Source organism: Cynocephalus volans, chromosome 2 (genome assembly GCF_027409185.1).
Source record: "Cynocephalus volans isolate mCynVol1 chromosome 2, mCynVol1.pri, whole genome shotgun sequence".
In the NCBI taxonomy this organism is placed as follows: Eukaryota; Metazoa; Chordata; class Mammalia; order Dermoptera; family Cynocephalidae; genus Cynocephalus; species Cynocephalus volans.
Genome location: NC_084461.1, coordinates 130,534,140 through 130,554,420, shown reverse-complemented (window position 1 = coordinate 130,554,420; position 20,281 = coordinate 130,534,140). Strand labels below are relative to the sequence as shown.

Here is a 20,281-nt window from a genome sequence, read left to right as displayed (position 1 = left end):
TTGCTGTCTCTCTGTCTGGGATGCAAGTTCTTGGATATCTGCATGGTTCGATTTCTGACTTCCTTCATGTCTCTGTTCGAATATCACCTCATCAGCAAGACTTTGTCTAACCACTCCATAATAAATATCTCCCAAATTCTCCAGCACGTTTATCCTTTCTATGCTTTTCTTTGTAATATGTATCATAATCTATTTTATAATCATTTATTATCAACTAAAATGCAACGGAAGTTCCATGAAGACAGGGACTTTGTCATTTTTATTCCCTGATATATCCCAAGAGATGAATACAGTGCTTGACATATGTCAAGACCTGGGAAGGGTCTGAGATTTAACCTGCTTGGAAGCTAACAAGTTAGCCTTCTACAGTTTAACGAATGCTGGCAGAAGACACAGACTCCTGGGTCAGAGATAAGGAACTTAATTATTCCACAGCAATAGCCAATGTCAGCATTTGTTTTAGTTTCCCAAACCCCAATTTCCACAGAGCGATATGGAGAGGACCAAGTGATACCTGCACAGAAAGTGTACTGTGTTACAGGAAAAGGAAGCCAAGCTTTTTAAAAATCCCAAATCTTTCTAAAAGGGCAGAAAACCCACATGAGCTTTGCCTTAAAAGGAGATATCACCTTTATTATACTAAACTATAAATAAAGCTTCCCACTGCTCCGGAGGGAGACATTATTTCATTTTCCAATGCCGTTTATTATATACATACCCTTGAAAAAATAGTCTGAAACAAAGGAGATCAGAGCCTCTACTCAAAGGTGTGCGGAAACATGAGAGAGAATGAAGAATTGTCTTCTAACAACACATGCTAGACAATATATATTTTCAAACAAAAGACCAATGCTTTGAGTTAGGTACTATTATTATTTTAATTTTCAGATGAATAAATCGAGGCACAGCAAAAGTGAGCCAACTTTCCAAGGACATACAGCTAGAAAGTAGCTCCAGCAAGCGCACTCTAGCTCCAGAGTATGCATTTTAAGGAACTGAGTCCTCCCTCTCTCTAACCTGTCCTCCACTGGCTATTGTAGACTTTGTGAATGGGTGACAGAGAAAGAGAAAGGATAGGAAGGAAAGACTGGCAGAAAAGGAGGAAAGAGTGAAGAGGGATTTGTAGCTATCCACACCTCCTTGTCTATTCAGAACTACAGAGCAGAAATGATCTTTGAGCTCACCTTACAGATGAGAAAACTGGGGCTTGACAGGGGAAAGGCCTTCCCAAAACCACAGAGGGAGTCAGGGGTCGAGCTAACTCACTAACCTCCACAATTGCTTTCTGGACAGAATCTTGGCCCTGCATATTTCAGGCTCACCCTGCTGCTTTCAGCTTTCTTACGGTGATATACCCCTACTCTGTGGCCAGGCCACACAGAGTCAATCAATAACCAAGGAGCTCTGTAACACCACCCAGCAGGTGGGGCTTGTGTGGCCATCTGCCTATATGACCCTTCTAGTCCCACAGTTCTGAAGAAAAGTGCAGTGCGGTTTTCAAGTGACCTCTGGACATAAGACTTCAGCCATGAAGATAGCAAGCATCTTTCTTCTCAGTGCTTTGGTCCTGTTGAGTTTATCTGGTAGGTGTCTTTAAATATTTTCCAAAGCTTTTTGACCTGCCACTTTGCTGAGCACATTACCTTCCAGACTTTTGACATAGTTTACTCTTAGATCTTTCAGTCCCAGTGAGATGAAATAGATCAACAGATGAGAACTACAGAAAGAGATATTTTTAACCTAACAGGAGGAAAACAATTCCAATAGTGAGAACTGAGCAAAGATGGAATGGTTTTCTTCTAGTGAGGAGGCTAATCCTTTGTCAAGGGCGAGAATATTCAAACCTTAAATAACCTTCTATCTCTGTAAATGTTTAAGGTCAATATGTACAATTTTAAATTCTCATGGAATTGTATGAAATAGAAAACAATGGCTTCTGGTTATTCAGCATAAAAGGCATAGTTTGACTGCTTAAAGAATTTATTTTTGACCTGCAAAATATTTCAAGGGAAAACATTCTGCTTGAACAGATGGTGTGCATATATCCCCAATCTACATCTTGACAGTGTTGACAGACAAAGTGAACCCACAGGATTGGGATCAGTTTCCTTTTTATCATTGGAAATGATTAACATTCTCAACTTCATCCCCAACATAGCAAAGAATCGTACTGAGAGCCAAATCAGCACTTTGCTAAGAGTAAGAATATTGTTCATTGTATTTGCTAAATATTTATGGGAGCAGTTGTCCCTTTTCTCCTCCTCATGCATATTAATTAACACAAACAGACGCTTGTGGTGAGCACCTGCTCCTCAATTTTTAGACTCAACTAGATTCTAGTTGAATCTCGATTAGGTTCTGACTATTCCAGATCTTGTCCTCCAAGCCCATAGATGCTTCACTACTTTTCACTACATTTAGCTAGAAAAAACTACCTCCTTACCTAGATCACCTCAAAGATTGTGGATATCAAAATTACATCTCACCAACATTTCCTCCTTTGGGTGTTGTCAGATTAGCTCCCTTTCCCTTCAATGAGCACACACAGTTACCATCCCCTACATGATGTCAGCAAGGCCTGCTACTTTCTCAGGAATGCAGAGTGGCTATTGTGACTGTCAATCTGTAAATTCAAGAAATGTGAGTTGCACCTATAGTCAGTCAGTGAGATGCAACGGTGGGAAACAGCTCCTTGGGAACTGATGGTGTGTTGACAAAAGAGCTCCATTTTTTAACATTACTTACAAAAGGGGACTTAAGTGTAATTGTAAATGTTAATTTTACATCAGAAGACCTGGCTACCATTCATAATTGTTTCACAGGTAGTTATATCAACTCTCCATACCTTCATCCATAAACTAAGATAAATAAAGATACTCATACTTTGCTAATTATGAGATCAAAGTGGTTGTGAGAATGTTAGTGGGCATTCAGAAGCTACTTGCTTAGTGCCTGGTACATTTCAAGCAATGAGTACATAATTCCTATTTTCAAGGAAATGGATCAACTTTTCTGAAATACCAAATTGAGGTCCTTTGGTCATAATCAAGTTTTTACTTAATTTTTTTGAAGTTTCAGCAGGCAGGGAGTGAATGGAAACCAGTCAGGTGTTCTTGAAAGAGGATGGAAATAAGAAGGGGTGGGGAGTGAAAGAGGCCAGCAAAGGAGTCACAGCCTTCAAAGAAAGCAGAGAATTCTGAGTAAGAATGGATCTGGTGTTTCCCATCTAAGATCTAACATGACTGATTTATGTTTTCTAGGTAACACTGGCGCTGACTCCCTGGGAAAAAAGGTAAAGAGAATTTTGTCATTTCTTGTATCTTAGGCTGAACGGTGTGATCTAACAAAAGAGCGGTCCAGCTGTCACTTTTCAGTGTAGCCTGAAGTCAAGGTGAGGAGAATGAAGGCCACAAGGATTAACCTTTTAAATGTACCTAGTACTAGCAGTTTTCCCCCCAGGCTCATATTGAAGGATAAATTCACCGATGCACAGACAAGTTCTATATAGTTGTATAATGCCTGCTGTGAAGGAGTTTCTGTATAAACTAGTGTTAGCTGGTAGGACAAGAATTTTGGGTGGAAGCCTTCTCAACTTCACTCCAAATAGCCCTTCCTCCATGCTGGCACAAAGTTCCCCCAATCACCAATGTGCAGCTCCATTTTATTATAAACAACAGAACATAAACTGGGTTCTTCCCCTTGAAAAATATTCTAAATCTAATATTTTTGTGTATTTCTTTGTTTAAAAGTTAATTTCAGTAAACTTAGAGACCAGAGGAAGAAGTGTCCCTCGTATTACATGTATATCCAGCAGGAGGCAGCTGATAAACCAAAAGGTCATGACTGAATAAGTTATTACACTTGTGATAAGTGTTATGACGAAGCTCTTGTACCGTTAGGACCTTAACCTCATTAGAGAAATCGAGGAAGGTGCCCCTAAATAAGTGAGAGTTATTTTGAGCCACAAAGGATAAATGAGTGTTAGTAAAATAGAACTAGTAGGGAGACTAGTAGCATGAAGTGGTTAAGAGCTAAAGCTTAGGAACTCGAATGAATGGGTTTGAATTCTGGATCCAGGTATTACTAGCTGCGTGGCCTTGGGTGATTTCATCATTTTTTGCCTCATTATCTTCACCTGAAGAAAAGTATAATAAAAATAAGTTCACAGGATAGTTGGGAGGTTTATTATAATACATAGAAATAATACATGGAGTATTACATAGAAAGCACTTAATGATAGTGTCTGGCCTATAAAAGTCATTTGATGATTATTAGCTCTTACTGCAGTAGAGAAAACAGAGGGCAAAGACTCCCAGAATAGAAGTCCCTCAGTGCCTTGAAGTGCCTAAAAAAAGACCAGTGTGCATGGACTATTGTGAAAGGAAGAACATGGCCCAAGGAGCAGCTGACCCGATTAAGGCCAGCACCTGCTGTGATTATTAACATGAACATTATCTCGATCATCTTGGGTAAACCTCACCACAGCACTATAAGATGGTGGGAGAATAATAATGGCAGTCCCATTTGGCTGATGAAGCAATTGATGTTCAAAGAGGCTTGAATGAGAGTTAACAATGTCACACAGCTTGTAAATAGCACGAGCTGGGGTCTAAAACCATGTTTTCTGACTCCAGAACTTGGGTTCCTTATATTGGAACTCAGTGTCCAATTACAGTTATGCCCCAGAGGGATTAAAACCATTTTAAAGATTTTGCCATAAACTCAAAGAATGAAAAATGATGGGAAATGATTCTGTTGAATTCCATTTTTAGGCTAATTGTAACAACGAATTTAATAAATGTACCAAGATATATAGCCCTGTCTGTGGGACTGATGGAAATACTTATTCCAATGAATGCATGCTATGTCTTGAAAATAAGTGAGTACAAATTTAAATTTTTTAACATATTTTTTTAAATTAGTTGTCTTCAAACTTGTGTATGTTTTATCTCTCTAAAGTCCCAATAAATATATCAATAATATGAATCTTACCATGAAAACAAAGCATCTACTTTTCCCAAAAATAATTGTTCCTCTCTTTTTCTCCTTTTTATATATCTGGCATGATAATATGATTTTTAAAAGTTACTTGTATGATAAAACCCCACATTTTTACAGCAAAACAGTAGTCTGGATTTTTAAACAACTCATACACACCAAATACCTTTAACTTTAAAAATAATTCCTAGTGCTAGCAATGATTGTGCTTTCTACATATGCGAATATAAATTGTATAGATGGGGTGGCCAAAAATGCATTTTTGTAAACTTTTTTATTCTCAATAAAGCTTCACTTTTCTTTTCTTCTTCTTTTTTTTCCCCATGATTTTTAATTGTACGTATTTGTGGGGAACAGTGTGTTGTTTCGATACATATATACATTAGGTACAATAATTCACTTAGGGCCGACAGCATAATGATCACCTAAGCATTTATCTTTTCTTTGTGATGATTATGTTCAAGATCATCCATCTTTTCTAGCTATTTAGAAATATACAATATAATATTATTAGCTGTAGTCAGCCCAGAACACCAGCACATATTCTTCCTATCTACCTGTGACTTTGTACCTGTTAATCCACATCTTCCTCTCCCCCAGCTCTCCAGCCTCTGGTAACCAATATTCTACTCTCTACGAAGCATCATTTTCTGAAGTGCTCACAAGTAGGTGATGAGAATCAGATTCAAGGCACAAGGAGAAATATATTTGCCATAGATTTTCCATCTTACTCAACTACAACTAACTCTTACCATGCACCAAGCATTGTGCTAGTCTCTCCTGCTTTCTTTGTGCATCTGACTAAGAGAAAATAGGTCTTGAGCACATATAAGATAGCTTCTTATAACCTGGAGCAAATGCCAGAAAATGAGGTAAAGTGCTACAGGAGTGAAGCAGAGATACAGATTTCTTCTTATTGAAAGAGTTCAAGAAAGGATTCATGAAAATGATACCATTTAAACAGGGCTTTTGTTGGCAGCATTGAAAGAGCATTCCAGGTTAAGTAAACGTGTGGAACTATCAAAAGAAATAAAAGGGATTCCGCAAGGGACCCAGGAAACTCTTCATTTTTCTGGGATTGACTTGACATTAAAGACTTTGATTTAGGCTTAAATGATTTTGTAAATTTCCTGTATTCCACTCCATAAATTCCCTTTTCTAAACAAACCCTCTTCTTGGGTTGTTTCACTATCTTAGAAAATTCTCAGAGTTTAGCAAGGATTGTGGGAATAGGTCCCCAGGGTGAGAGGTCTAATATCCTGAAGTTTTGGACCCAAAACATTAGGTGTTCTACTTTGTGGGGAATCTGTTTCCATAATAAAAGACTTGTAAAAGGAATTTGAAACCACTTGTTAATTTTCCCATGACCTATGTTGTTGACATTAAGATCAAACATCATATTTCCATCCAAGGGGAGGAGAAAGCGATAGAACAGCCTTGAGACTGGGAAATGTCCAGGTGCCAAGACTGAAAAACGCAATATTTAGAGTGAAACAATGGGAAAATATGAGCGTAGGGCTGGAACACCCTATTCCCTTAGCCATTAAAACCTACCAGTTCCTGCTTGCTCTTTCCTTTCATTCAAAAATATGTATAGCTTTGACTCTTTAAAATTCCTCATATAAGTAAGATCATACCACATTAGTCTCTCTGTGCCTGTGCCTGGCTTATTTCAGTTAACATATTCTGGCTAGTGGGAACAGGGAAAGGGGAGATGTTTGTCAACAGGTACAAAGTTACAGTTAACTTTGTTACAGAATAAACTTTGGTGTTCTCTTGCACAGCATGGTGACTAAAGTTAATAATCATGTATTTTATATTTCAAAATAGCTAAAAGAAAGCATTTTAAATGTTCTCACCACAAAGAAATGATAAATATTTGAGGTGACAGATATCCTGGTTACTCTGATCTGATTGTTTCATGGTGTATAGTTGTATCAAAATATCATTTTGTACCCCATAAGTATATGCAATTATTGTCTGCCAACTAAACATAAAATAAAACTAAAAAAATATGTATATAGTAACATTGGGATGCCAGAAAACATAACTTTCTTCCCATATTTCTCAGATGAAAAAACTTAGATCTAGAGACAAAAAGTGGTTTTCTCAAATACAACATATTTCCTAATGTATTATATTGCCTTTCTATGGCTCATTAAAATCCCCAGACAAATTCATTGTATAGTAATTTGAGCCAGGCTCTCACATAGTTGTTGGATTTTGAGACAAGTAGATAATACTGAACAAGGGCTTGCATATGGTAGTTTCCTTGGTCACTATGTGTTTGGCAGATATATTCAATAAGGAATTTTTTTTATTTCTTCTTTTCTTCTTACGGAATCTGTACCGGCAAATTCTTTTCTATAGACTGGCATTGTCCAATAGAACTTTCTATAATGAAGAAAATGTTCTGTACCTGTGCTGTCCAACACATACTTATTAGCCATGGTACTTTAGCCATGCAGCTATTAAAACAGAGAGACTAAATTTTTAAGACCACTTAACTGTAATTTAAATTTAAATAGCTATATGTGGATAGTAAACACATTGAACCATAGTGAACAGCCTAACTATAGAAAATAAGTCAACTCCTGTGTGCTCTGTTTAAATGTTTGTAATTATTTATGCTAACGAATTTGGAAATCAGTATCATGAGCAGTTAATGAATATAAGACAAGAAAGCATTAAAAACTCTTAAAATGAAGAATCAACAAGGTCCAGATAAATCCATGTATAAAGATATATGGAAGTCAGATGTCCTCTAGTAACAGAGAAATAGAAGAATTTTTGTAAGCCAATACATTCAAGAAAAGCATGGTTAAAAAAACGAAAGGTCTGGAAACAGTCTTATGAGAAACACTTACAGAATTTAAAAATATTTTGCTTAGAGAAGAAAAAACTGTTTGGGAAAGGTGGTATTGGGGAGCAGAGAGGTTTTTATCTGGTGGGATGATGCCTAGAGTTGGCAGGTATCATACAGGGTAGAGACATTATTTCCTTTTGCAAGACCTTACAGATATGGGTTCCGAGAGTTCTAAGATGAAAGATCAGTCAATTAGAAGGTCCTGCAATAGCCCAGGCACCAGCTAAAATGGAAACCTAGTGTCTATGGCAGACGCATCAGAAGCAACAGTGAAGTTGAGATTGATTTGAGAGGTTCACTGCAATGCCTCACTAGAGCTGTAATAGAGCTGAAACTCTATAAAGACAGACATTTTTCCTTTTTGATATAACCGTAAAGCATGTAATAGTAATCAGTAAATATCTGATGAATTAATGAATATGTGAACAAATGAATGAAAGAAAGGGAAATGGGAATAAATCTCAAACTTCTCTATTGTAAATAAAGTCAACTTTTTCCATTGTTTTCTCCCATAGTAACTTTTTGTAACCAAAGTTTAAGCTGATTTTTTTTTCAATCTCTTCTACAGGAAGCGCCAGATTCCTGTCCTCATTCAAAAATCTGGGCCTTGCTGAGAACCATGGTTCTGAAACCCCATGAGGTCACTACCATGCCTGGCTGGCCTGATTGTTGAATAAATGCATCTGAACATTGCCAGTTGTTCCCATATGCTTTTTCTCATAGGCTTGTTGGATTACACCAGGGAAAAGGGACTTGGGCAAGACTAAGAATAGATAAAGTTTTGGGCTGACCCCGTGGCTCACTCGGGAGAGTGCGGCGCTGGTAGCGCTCCCGCCGCGGGTTCGGATCCTATATAGGGATGGCCGGTTCGCTCACTGGCTGAGCGCGGTCACAAAAAAGGACAAAAAAAAAAAGAATAGATAAAGTTTTACAAAAGATGGCAACCTTGTAACTTCAGGCAGAGCTTCTCTCACTGCCTTTCCCTTCCTCATCTTCCTCACATTTTGAGGCCTCTTTCTCAGGAAACACGATTGCAGATATTAAGTGAGAGAACACAGTTGGTCGTGAACATATATAACCCACAGAGGATTAGACTACCATTTTAAGGAAAAGTTGGAAAATTCTCAGTCCAGAGAAATGTTACCCATCACATTTCACTGATTAAAATAATTTCTTTAGGTTTCCTTGGGATTTAATTGAGCATCTATTATGCCTGGCACAGGTCTACATATATGGACACAGAGCTGCCTGTCTGATGGAATAGAGTTTAGTCCTTGAGATTTTCCATATATGAGGTTTGGATCATCAAGGAAACAAAAAAAAGCTACATTTTCTCAACAATGCTATGGAGCTGCCTCTGGATTTAGCCTTAATTCTTCCCCAGCAGAGGCAATTTCCTGTTAGTTACTAAGAGGAATAGTAGTAAAGCAGAGCTCTAGCTTTTCCCTAGTAACCTGACATTTGGATGTAGGACTTCACCTCATGCTTGCCTTGGAGATCTGCTTCATAGAGCCCTGGGTTTGTGCTGAGCTTACCAGAGGTGGGGCGAGGGAGGGAAGAAACTTGACTCTGAATTAACTTCAGGAATGGTCTCTTCTACTATCAAACCATCTCTAAGATATGATCTGGCAAGGAAAAAAAGGGGTATAGACCTGGTGAACCGAACATGAGGACATTGTTCAGTTCACTTTGCTGTACATTTGAGTCACAAGAACCTTGTAAGATTACCTGCATCTTGTGTGTAAACTTGGAAAAGTGAAGTCACTTAATATCTCCAGCAAACAAGGTGATTAGGCTTTTAATTAAGGACTGACTTCAAGTCCAATGCCTCTTCCTTTAAACTACAATCAACACGTGTAGACAACTCCTTGCCTGTTTCTTCTATAGGAACTTCAGAAAACATCCTCCTATTAAAAGGGCCTATGTGTTTATATTCAGGGACGGCAAATAAGACAGAAATAAGGAAGTTCCCCAAAAGAAAAAAAAGGATCTACAACTACTTTAAAAAGACAAGTAAAAGCAGCTGGAATTTCTGAGCTCATGAAGAAGTAGCCTAGAATGGAGAGGTGAATAGAGGGTTAGCAAAACCTGAGATGCATCAGGTTCTTTAATATACAGCGAGGACTAGATCAGCCACTGAACAAAAACAGTTAATTGAAAGCTCTCCCACACTTGCAAAACATAGTTGCCAGACACTCCAAGGTTTAGGTTAATTTTTTGTTATATTCAAAACACACGTGTATTTACATTTAAATCTGGCCACTAGAGGATGCTGTAGCCTGCCAACTGACCGCCAAACCAAAGCCTGACAACTCTCACTAAATACTGTGCTAACAGAAGTTTTGGAGGCAAGATGGCTTCCAGCATCTTGTCTGTGATGCCAGAGGACACTTAGAGGACACTACTAGTATTAAGGAACTTTGCCACGTATACAGAATTTAAGTCATTAAATGCTACAAATTTTCATGTCTAATTGGACCATTCTACAAGTTTGGAGAGAAGAGTCTTGGAGATTATAAGCAGAAGCAAGACAATAAACCCAGACTGTCTTTAGTGGTTCTGCTCTCTCTCTGACCCATCAGAAAGCATATGGATGTTCATATATAGTGCTTATGTTTCAAAAGAGGTGAGTTACAAACTGAAATATGTTTAGAGGACAAAAACTATCAAAATAAAAAGAATTTGAAACTTTGTCCTATGGTGAGCGGTTGAAAGAAGTAGGAAAATTTGAGCCAAGGAAAGGAAAACCCATAGAACTTGGTGGGTCTTTTCAAGCAGTGTAAAGGATGACAATGTTAATGCCATGAAAGCAGAAATTTTGTCCTTTTTCCACTGCTGTACTGCGGGCTCAAAGACAGTGTCTCATACTATCAATTAATATTCTTAATTAATATTAAGGTACTCAATTAATACTTTTCATTATATAAATGATGAGGAAGAGGAATGAACATGTTCTGGTTGGCCCCCAAGGGTAGAATTTAGACTAATTGGGTAGGGATTAAAGCAAGACTGGTTTTGACTCAGTAGAAAATGTATACTATGATGCTTAAGATTAGGGGCTTTGATTTAGAGCACCTGAGCTTGAATCTGGCTCTACCACTATTTAACCATGTGTTGGGAGAGAAAGAAGTCGGAGAATTTCACAAAGTCTATTTCCTTATCTCTAATTTGGGGTTCATAATAATTCCCTTATAGAGCAATCAACCCAATGCCTTCGATACAGTAAGTGCTCAAGAAGTATTAGCCATCATTATTATTATTGCTATGACAGCAACTTCACTTCTTCAAGTAACAATTCATTGCATTACTGAATTGTCAGGGATTTTGTGGAAGACATTCCTCAGCTGGGTACAAGATTGGACTAAAATCTCTGCTTTTAACTAAAAAATTCCAGAATTATAAACCACAGCTCCAAAATATAAGTATGAGAACAATTTTGTGGACTGAGAAGGGTTTTGTGGCTCTGGGAGGAAATAGGATAATAAACCCAGCTCACATTATTAGTTCTCCCTCCCTGGATAAAGATAAGAGCTGTAATTCTCTTTAAATGAGGGGCCACAGAACTGCAGGTAAACTCCAAGAAGGCATAGGCACAAGGCCAATACATTTCTGTACAGTTTGCTTTGCTGGTTTCAGAGTATTTGAAATATGAAGCTATCTGAAGGAAAGAGTATATCAAAAAAAAATTTTGCTCCATTGGTGAAATAAATTTGTATGAAATTAAACTTTAAAAAAAAAATTACATTAAGCCTCCTGAGAAAAAGGGAAAAGAAACATATTGAACCTTTATATCCATTTCTCTGTATCCCCTAAAAATCTTAGCTTATTCCAACTATGTAGAAATAAAAGTTATTTGCATAATAAAGGAGGTAATTAAAAACATGCAAAGCTCTTACTTTTCCAAGCTCTAGCACTGCCAGCAGTTTTCTTTGTTTTCTTTCATTGTTTAAACAGTAGCTAACTTTTAGCTAAAAATATGTAATATGTGGATAATAAAAGGATGTTCACAAAAAAGGAATACTATAGATCTTTTGTTTTTAGACGAATCAAAAGTCATTAAAAAGCCAACAAACAACAAAAACAGACAACGTAGGCTGGTAGGAGGTGAAGTCAAAAGCCTCTTACTCAGATGGGGTTTTGTTTTTAGTCATGTGTTTTTATAGAAGAATCAAAAATAAATAAATAAACAAAAATGAAGCCCACAGTTTAGATATCCCAAGGCCATCTGCTATGTAATCAAAATTTAAGTTATCCTGATTTCCTGGAAACCCTAACCTTAACTCTAAATGAAACACAAAAGTCAGGTTTTTGTCCTTAACAGCATGATTCAAAGAAATTAGGGAAATCAGCTTAAACAACTTTGTTTGCCTTAAAAATGAATACATGACAGCAAATCATAAAAAAGGTCAAGATATTTCCTTCTTTATGGTCTATAAATTGTGCTGTAACTACTGTAAAATTGAGATTTCATGCCGTTTTTCAGTTTGAGGTTTCCCAGTTCACAAACTATTCTTTTGCATTCACAATAAACTCTTAAAGTCCTAACTTGATTCGATTTTATTTTTGGCAGATAATAGGTAACACATTTTACTTGTCTCATTCATAGTCATGAATATGAAGTGTAAAACAAAATAAATAATAAATTTTTTGGTTTTTGGTTTTATATTATTACGTGTTAAAGGGGAAAAAGGAGAAATAAGAGAAAATTGGGGATTAGGAGCCACCAGGGGAAGAGTTGTGTTAGGAACAGAAAAATTACAAGGAATAGAAAATAAGAAAAATATATAACTGTGGAAGTTAGAGGAAAAAAGGCAGAAAGAACCATGGGTACTATTAAAACAAAAAGAAACAGAGAGATAGACAAGGAATAAAAAGGAGAGAGAAAGACAGTGAATTTGGTAAGGTCTATAGTGAATGTGGATCTGGAAAGCCACATGCAAAATAAGATATATTCAAACTGTTCATGCTAAATCTCAGTTTTTTCCAAGCCCTTTTATTTACTGAAATTAATTGTATATGCTTTTCTTTAGAACTTAACTGTATTTTTGAAAATAATTTTTTAGTATTCTAAAATCTTTAAAAGAATAACTTAGTAGAAATTGACTTTCAAACTTTATAGATGTAAATCAGAACAAGGTAAAACTTAATGAAGAATAATAAGACAGTAGGAACTAACTGATAGGAGTAATTCTCTGTGCCAGACCCTACATTAAATGCTTCCCATGCTCTGTCCCATGGATTTCTCACAAGAAGTCCTGAGATCTGAGGAAACAGATTATAATGCACTCTGGTTTAGAACTAGTGAAACTACAGAGCTCCCTGGCCTATCCATTATGTTACATGTCTGTCCATCTCTCACTTATTGCCTCTGCCTTCAGTTAGCCCTGAAGACCTCCCTTTTTTGCACGACAATTGCTCCAAGTTTCCAGAACATGCCATACTCTCTGGCCTCCACCCTAGTTCTTTGACTGAATTGTCCTTATTGTTTTACATCCCCAGAATTCACACAGACGCAAAACACATGAGTTCCCACACACATAACACACACTTCACCTATCTAACTTGTTCTTGGCTTATCAGAATGCAGGCATCACCTCTTCTGGAAACCCTTTATTAATCTCCTACAATTCAATTAAGTGCCCTCCACTTTCAGTTCCTTGGATGTGCTTGCCAACTTCTCAGAGTCTTTCTAAGATCTCTGCAGTTGCAGAACTCCTGGACTCCCTAGAGTTTTCTAACTTTTTCCCCTTTCTTAGTTTTCTAAGTACCCTAACAATGGTATTGGAGTGGGGTCAATAAGTCTGTTTTATAGCCAACCACTATATCCCTTTCCCCACCTCATGCTCACCAGAAAATCACTGGTATCTAGCAGAGCTACAAATCAACAAAATGTTCATGGAACTTGGACAATGGAATCTATTCCTAAAACACTTTAATCTCTGAAATCCAATCTCACGCCTTCATTTCGTCAGCATTTGCCCTAATTAAGCCCAGCATTATTTCTGACATGGCTTAAAGTAACTGATCAGGGGCTCTGCCTGCCCTAGTCTCCTCAGCCCATCTTCCCCCCAAGACATCCCGTCACCCTGCCCACCGAACAATGCCCACTTATTAGCAGAGAATGCTTCGAAACCACAAAATGAGTATAGTAATACTCTGATCAAAAAGCTATAACTATACATTTGTTACTAAAGAAATTCCCAATTTAGCTTGGTGGTTACAGGTCCTCAGTAATATAAAACCATATATATTCCTGTCTTTATTCATTTTCCCCACTAACTTGTCTTTCTGCATTCCTTTTTCAACTGTCAAAATTCTACCTATTGAATAAACATCACACAGACAAGTGCTATAACTGAAGGTTGGGGGTCTCAAACTTGAGAATGCATAAGAGCCCTCTGAAGAGCTACTTTACAATTTGGGTGGCCAAGCCTCACGCTCCTGACCTGGATCAGTTGGTTTGGGGTAGGACTCACTAACTCAGTTGTTGTGTCCCCCTTGAATTTTTCCTGCTTTCTCAAACTGATCTGGCCCAAATTCCCACAATAATTTGTTGGTTCCTCTCTAATTGTAATCATAGTCAACTTGAAATATATGACAGTATGTGCATATTTGTTTGTTTAATTCCCCAAATAATTATCTTTGTATTCTGCATTACATAATCATAGTGCATTATCAATATACTGCCTCAATAAGTAAATAGAGTTAATTTTATGTCAAGAATACTGGACTACTCAATATTTTGTAAGAGTTGAATTTTATTCTTTTACATTACCTGAAAATTTCTGTTAGAAAATTGATTAGACCAAATGTTTAAAGAATGTAATCAAATGTTTTGATTTAATGAGGCTGTAATCAAATTTTGAACAGTAGAAATCTAAAATGGAATAGAAACATCCTTACAGAAAAAAAAAGCCTTTAATGATTAAGTGATTAATTTTCCATTTTGTACTTGACTTGTATTATGTATCTATATTTTGGGGATCATCAAAACCAAATTAGATTTTGTTTCAAATTACATAAATAATATCCAACATAGATTTTGCTTTTGCAACTACAGTTTTACTATACTACAATAATAAATGAACTCTTTTTTTGCTCCTCTTAAATAATACTTTCTCTAGTGTCCCAAATATTGGGCATTAAAAATCTTTCTTCTTCACCTACTAGCAAAAACAAAAAGAAAAACTGAAAACATTGCTATAGTCTCATCCCCTTTGGAAGGTTTTTAAAATGCTAATTAAGAGCTGTTGATAATAAGGACTATCATACCTATTCAAGACAATAAATACTCTGGAATTAATTCTTTTAGTGATACTGGAGGAGAGGGTAGAAGAAGGCTTGATAGCTGGCCTCATCCCACCCTGTCCTCTTACCAGGTTCTTGACTCTACCACAGGAAAGAATTCAAGAGCCGAGTCACAGTAGAAAGTGAAAACAGGTTTAATACAAATAATTAGAAATAAAGACTTCACGGGGAAATTGTGGCCTGTCTCCAGAGCCTGAGAAGCAGCCACAGCAAGTTTAACACAAAAGTAAGAAATACATACTTCACAGACAAAATGCAGACCGGTCCCAGAGTGAACAACAGCCTGCTAAAGACAAGTTTAACACAAAAAGGGCGATATACACAACACAAAGTTGAAGTGTGGGCTGGCTCCAGAGAGAATGAGCAATAGCCTCAAATTCTCCCTGGATTCAGCTTTTGTAGTTTGGGCTATCTATACATATTCATGATATCTAATAAATATTCAACAAAAGGGGCAGTTCCCAGTTTTGTAACCTAGTCTTGCACATGCTCAGTTGGTCTCTTTTAGAACATGCTCATTGGTGAAATTCTACCATGTGCAACGAATATATTCAAATATATTTGGTGCTCTTTGGCACCTCCAATGGAAGGTCATTTAAGGGAAACTCCTTTTTACTGAGCATGCTTGGCCACCAAGGTTAAGGTAAGTCTGCCCCCTGTGGTCTCAGTCTCTACTTGTTGGTGCCAAAAACAGGTGCTACATCCCATTGTAGCTCAGGGCTCAGAGGCGGAGCTTGAGTCCTAGGACAATGGTTTGAAACTCAGGAGAGTGGCCTGTAACTCAGGAGAGTGGCCTGAAACCTGAACCCAGGGCAACTAAGCACCTCCTATCTCTTTAGGGCCCAGTACAGATAAGCCAAATGTTATAAACCATACTCTACATATGTCACCTGATGAGATCCATATCTGAGAACTCAGAAACTCTAAAATAAAGGTGGGGAGAGGGCTATTAGCCTTATGGAGATATGTCTCACTGCTCTTAGGAAATAGGGAATAATCTAATTAAAATAACAGATTTTATTAAAAATCTGAATAATATATTATAAAAATTTTCATAATTGATGAAAATACAATACAATTTTCATCAAAAATGAAAATACAATCATCTTTACATCTGAAAAATATTACCATAATACTTCTTAGGAAATAATTTTTATTTAAATGTTGTACACTTATACAATTCAATGATATTTTACAAAGATATATGCTGATGAAATCACAATGTAATCAAAATATAGAATATTTCTATCACTTTTAAAAATTTCCATGTGCTCCTTTGTAGTTAACACTGTCCCCTCCAACTCCAACCAAGCACTGAACTGCTTTCTGTCACTAAAGATCAGGTCTATCTTTTCTAGGATTTTACATGGATGGAATCAACATTATGAATTCTTTTGTTTTCACCTTCTTTTACATCATGATGTTTTGAAATTCATCTATGTTGTTGTATATATTAGTAGTTTCTTTTTTTATTCCCCAGTAGTATGATACCATAATTTGTTTAATTACTCACCTATTGATGAATATTTGGGTTGTTTCCAACTTTTGATTAAAACATTTTTTTAACAATTATGATTAAAGTTGCTACTAACATTCACATACAAATATTTATGTGGGAATACATTTTTATTTCTCTTGGGTAAGTACATAAAAGTACAATTTCTCAGTCATATCTTAAGTGTATGTTTAACATTGTAAGAAACTGCCAACTGTTTTCCATAGTAGTAATAACATTCTACATTTCTACAGCAAAGTAGAAGTATTCCCAGGGCAATGACATTTCTAATTGCTCCACATCCTCATCAACACGTGTGTAGAGCTAGGGCTGGGTCTGGAGCTCACAGACCCCTCAAGCCCATTGTCCAGACTGGGTCACAAACCCTTCACATGCAGGTCTACAAGCTAGGTAACTGGAAAAGTCCTTGGAGCTGTAGGTGAAGAAAAAGTAGTCTTTATTTCTGCATACAAACATCTCAAAGCTAGGCAGTACAAAGAGAAACTCAGAAACTCAACTGCTACTGGCAGAGTCCAAAGAAAAACTGAGCAGCTGCCAGCAAAGTAAACATGCTCTCTTTTTATTAGACACAAGTTCTCTGCTGGCCAGCACTGCTTCACACACTCTAAAGAACACAAGAATAGCAGCAAAACTAAAAAGATATATTGGCACACATCCTCACTAACTCCACCCACCCACACACAATTTGTTTACAAAGAATGTGCTGCATCACACCCAACCAGACCTGAGGCGAGGGGGCCTGACTAAACTATTCTGTTTTCCCAATTTGGTATTGTCAATCTTTTTAATGTTAGCTGTTTTAGCTGCTTATGATAGTGATGTATCATTGTGGCTTTAATTTTCATTTCTCTGATGACTAATGATGTTAATCTTTTTGTATATTGTGTCCATTTATGTATCTTCTTCTGTAATGGATTTATTAAAATCTTTTGCCCAGTTTTAATTGGTTTGTCTTATTATAATTATTAAGCTGTGAGAGTTTTTTATATTTTCTCCCAGTGCATGATTTTGCTATTTTTTTAGTGGTGTTTTTTAGAGAGCAAATTTTTTAAATTATAATGAAGTTCATATTATCTGTTTTTTTTCCATACTTTTTATTTTTTACTTGAGAAATATTTGCCTATCCAAAGGTCAAAAGGATTTTGTTCTATGCTTTTTAAAAAATATTTTTGTAGTTTTATGTTTTATATTTAGTTCTATGATCCATTTGAGTTAATTTCTGTGTATGGTATACTGTATATTTGAAATCTGTTTTTTCCCATGTCATATTCTGTTTTTCAGCACTATTTGCTTATATCCTTATTTTAAGGTGAAAAAGTAAAAGAAATATATTAGTCCAATTTTAATGTTCTACTCAGATAAAGAGGGTATGGGTATCAAACCTATAAAGAAGAAAGAAAATAAAAGAAAAGCAGAGAAAAAAGAAAAAGGAGAAACAGAGGCAGCATTGGATGGAGAGAGTGATGACAGAAGAAAGAAGGAAAAAGAAAAGAAAAAAAAGAAAAAGAAAAAGGAAAAGAAAAAAAAGATCCAAGCACTCTTCTTAATCTAGAGCCATATTTTTAGGTGTTCTATACTAACAACTTTTAAAGTCAAGCTCTTTTTCCATGACCACAAATAGAGATGTTTACCACCCCATGGTTGGAGAAAATCCTTCAAATAGGTAATGTCTTAATCCAAAAGAAATCATGGCAAAATCAAACTATTTAGTCAAAGAAGGCTCTCAATATTTTCTGCTGAATTTTCTAGGTGCCACAGGATTAAATGTAACCTGAAGCTTTAAACAGTTCATTCAGTAAAACAAGTGTCTGCATCGCAACGACGTGCACCTTGTAGGGTAGGATAAGATTTTTTTTTCCCTCACCCATCACTAGGTTCTTGGCTGCAGCAACAGTAGCAAAATTAACAAAATTAGCAAGAGAAAGGCATACAAATTTATTTAATATGAATTTTATGTAACATGGAAGCTTTCATAAGGAAATGAAGAACCAAAGAAACACATAAACTTGTAAAATTTTATGCTTAGGTTTGATGGAGAGGTGGATAGTTGTAGAGAAGTGTTACCTGACCATGTTCCTTGGCTCCAAGTGTCATAGAAATTATCACAGGGCCAATTCGTCTGTGCAAGCAAGGCTTTATTAGAGTTTGCACCTGGGCACAAGGAGACACCGTGAAAGACAGGGTCTTTTGGCTGGCTCCCTGAGGAGGAGGCTGGAGAAAGTTTTAAAGTGTCTTAGGCAGGAAGGGAGTGACGTTCAAGCACGTAGAGGTGGGGATTTCCTGGTGCTTGCACACTGGGTAGTCATGCCTCTTCAAAGCTGGTGAAAGGTCAGCACCGGAGTCCACTTGGCACAGGCCAGTTTGGTCTGGTTCTTGCATCTGGGTCTTCTCCTTTGGATAATATCCAGCTCCCACCTTCCTGCAAGATACTGCTTAAGAGATATATAGCTTAACCACTTTTCATATGAGTATGACTTGGATTCTGACAGTTGGCAGGCCATTTGTCTTGGTCCTTTCTATTCACAGGTGAGGGGCCCTAGTCCAGTCCCTATTCTGTCTTAGTATGATTAAACAAAGGGCATATAATCTAATGGTGAGAAGCTGGGGGGAATTTAGCAAAACCTGTTTGCTCAGATTCTTCTGTGTTCCTGTATCTTCAGAGATAAGAATATTCCTTCCTCCTGGTATGGGAGTGCATTCCTCAAATGAAGGTCGAAGAAGGGTGAGGGGAAGGTGAGAGAGACTTCCCTGCTTCTGCAGTTTCCTCAATGTCAAGGTGTAGTTTTGGGATAGTGTGTCCAGAACTCCATCAACTTTAATTCCATACTTCAACTTGCCAGGGATAATCTGTTCATGGGATCATTTCTTATGTATTTCCAGGAGGGAAAATCAACTGGAAACTTTTTCTGGATAGTTACATGTGAAATAAAGAATATTAATCACTTTAATGCTGTAATTAGTCAAAGATGTAATATTCTCCCCAGTCTGCTTCCTTAAATTAAATGTGGCTCAAGAAATCTAGTGCTCCCCTTCCAGCACCTCTTACCTTCACCAGCCTATAGTGAATAATCCACGTGTCTTTGCCTCTGCTATCAGCAGAGAAAAGAGAAAAGAGGAAAAAGGCAGGAGGATGGTAAATAGCAGAAGAGATTGGAGTACTCTGCAGTATGATTTGTCTTAACCTCCATAGCACTTGATAGATGTTGATTAAAAAATGGAATTTCAAATTGAGCCCATTTATTTGTCTCTTATGACATGAGACCTGTAATACAAAATAAAACACTCAATGTTTTAATATACTGTTAAAATGTTCTAATTTTTCTGTTGTTTACTAAATAAGTATTTGATGTAGACAGTAATAGCGTGGGCACTATTTTTATGTCCTTTCTTTTCTGGAACTTAGAAAATGGCCCCTCTCTTCTCGTATGTTCTCAGTATGTTAAAATTTGTAAGTAGGTGAAATTTGTCTTCAGTAATGGTGGGGACCCACTGTCCTCATACTACCGAGTAACTTTTTCCTGTTCCCCCAGTGGGCTCCCACCATGCAGAGCATTTCTTCTGTTCTCTCTGCATCTCTCTGTCTCTGCTTCTCT

General features: G+C 36.9%; 1 protein-coding gene across 1 annotated transcript; it reads left to right on the top strand.

Annotated features, from left to right (window-relative positions):
• The first annotated feature begins 1,528 nt into the window (after positions 1-1,528).
• On the top strand, positions 1,529-8,478 carry SPINK1 (serine peptidase inhibitor Kazal type 1). The gene is made up of 4 exons (XM_063083691.1): positions 1,529-1,583; positions 3,261-3,292; positions 4,773-4,879; positions 8,433-8,478. The coding sequence occupies exons 1-4, from the start codon at positions 1,529-1,531 to the stop codon at positions 8,476-8,478; spliced, it is 240 nt and encodes a 79-aa protein (XP_062939761.1).
• Positions 8,479-20,281: the final 11,803 nt, after the last annotated feature.

Excerpts from the sequence above, each read along its gene's own strand:
- SPINK1 (XM_063083691.1), top strand. The coding sequence starts at position 1,529 with ATGAAGATAGCAAGCATCTTTCTTCTCAGTGCTTTGGTCCTGTTGAGT. Across the intron at positions 1,584-3,260 it reads GGTCCTGTTGAGTTTATCTG|GTAACACTGGCGCTGACTCC; the intron begins GTAGGTGTCTTT and ends TATGTTTTCTAG. Across the intron at positions 3,293-4,772 it reads CTGACTCCCTGGGAAAAAAG|GCTAATTGTAACAACGAATT; the intron begins GTAAAGAGAATT and ends TTCCATTTTTAG.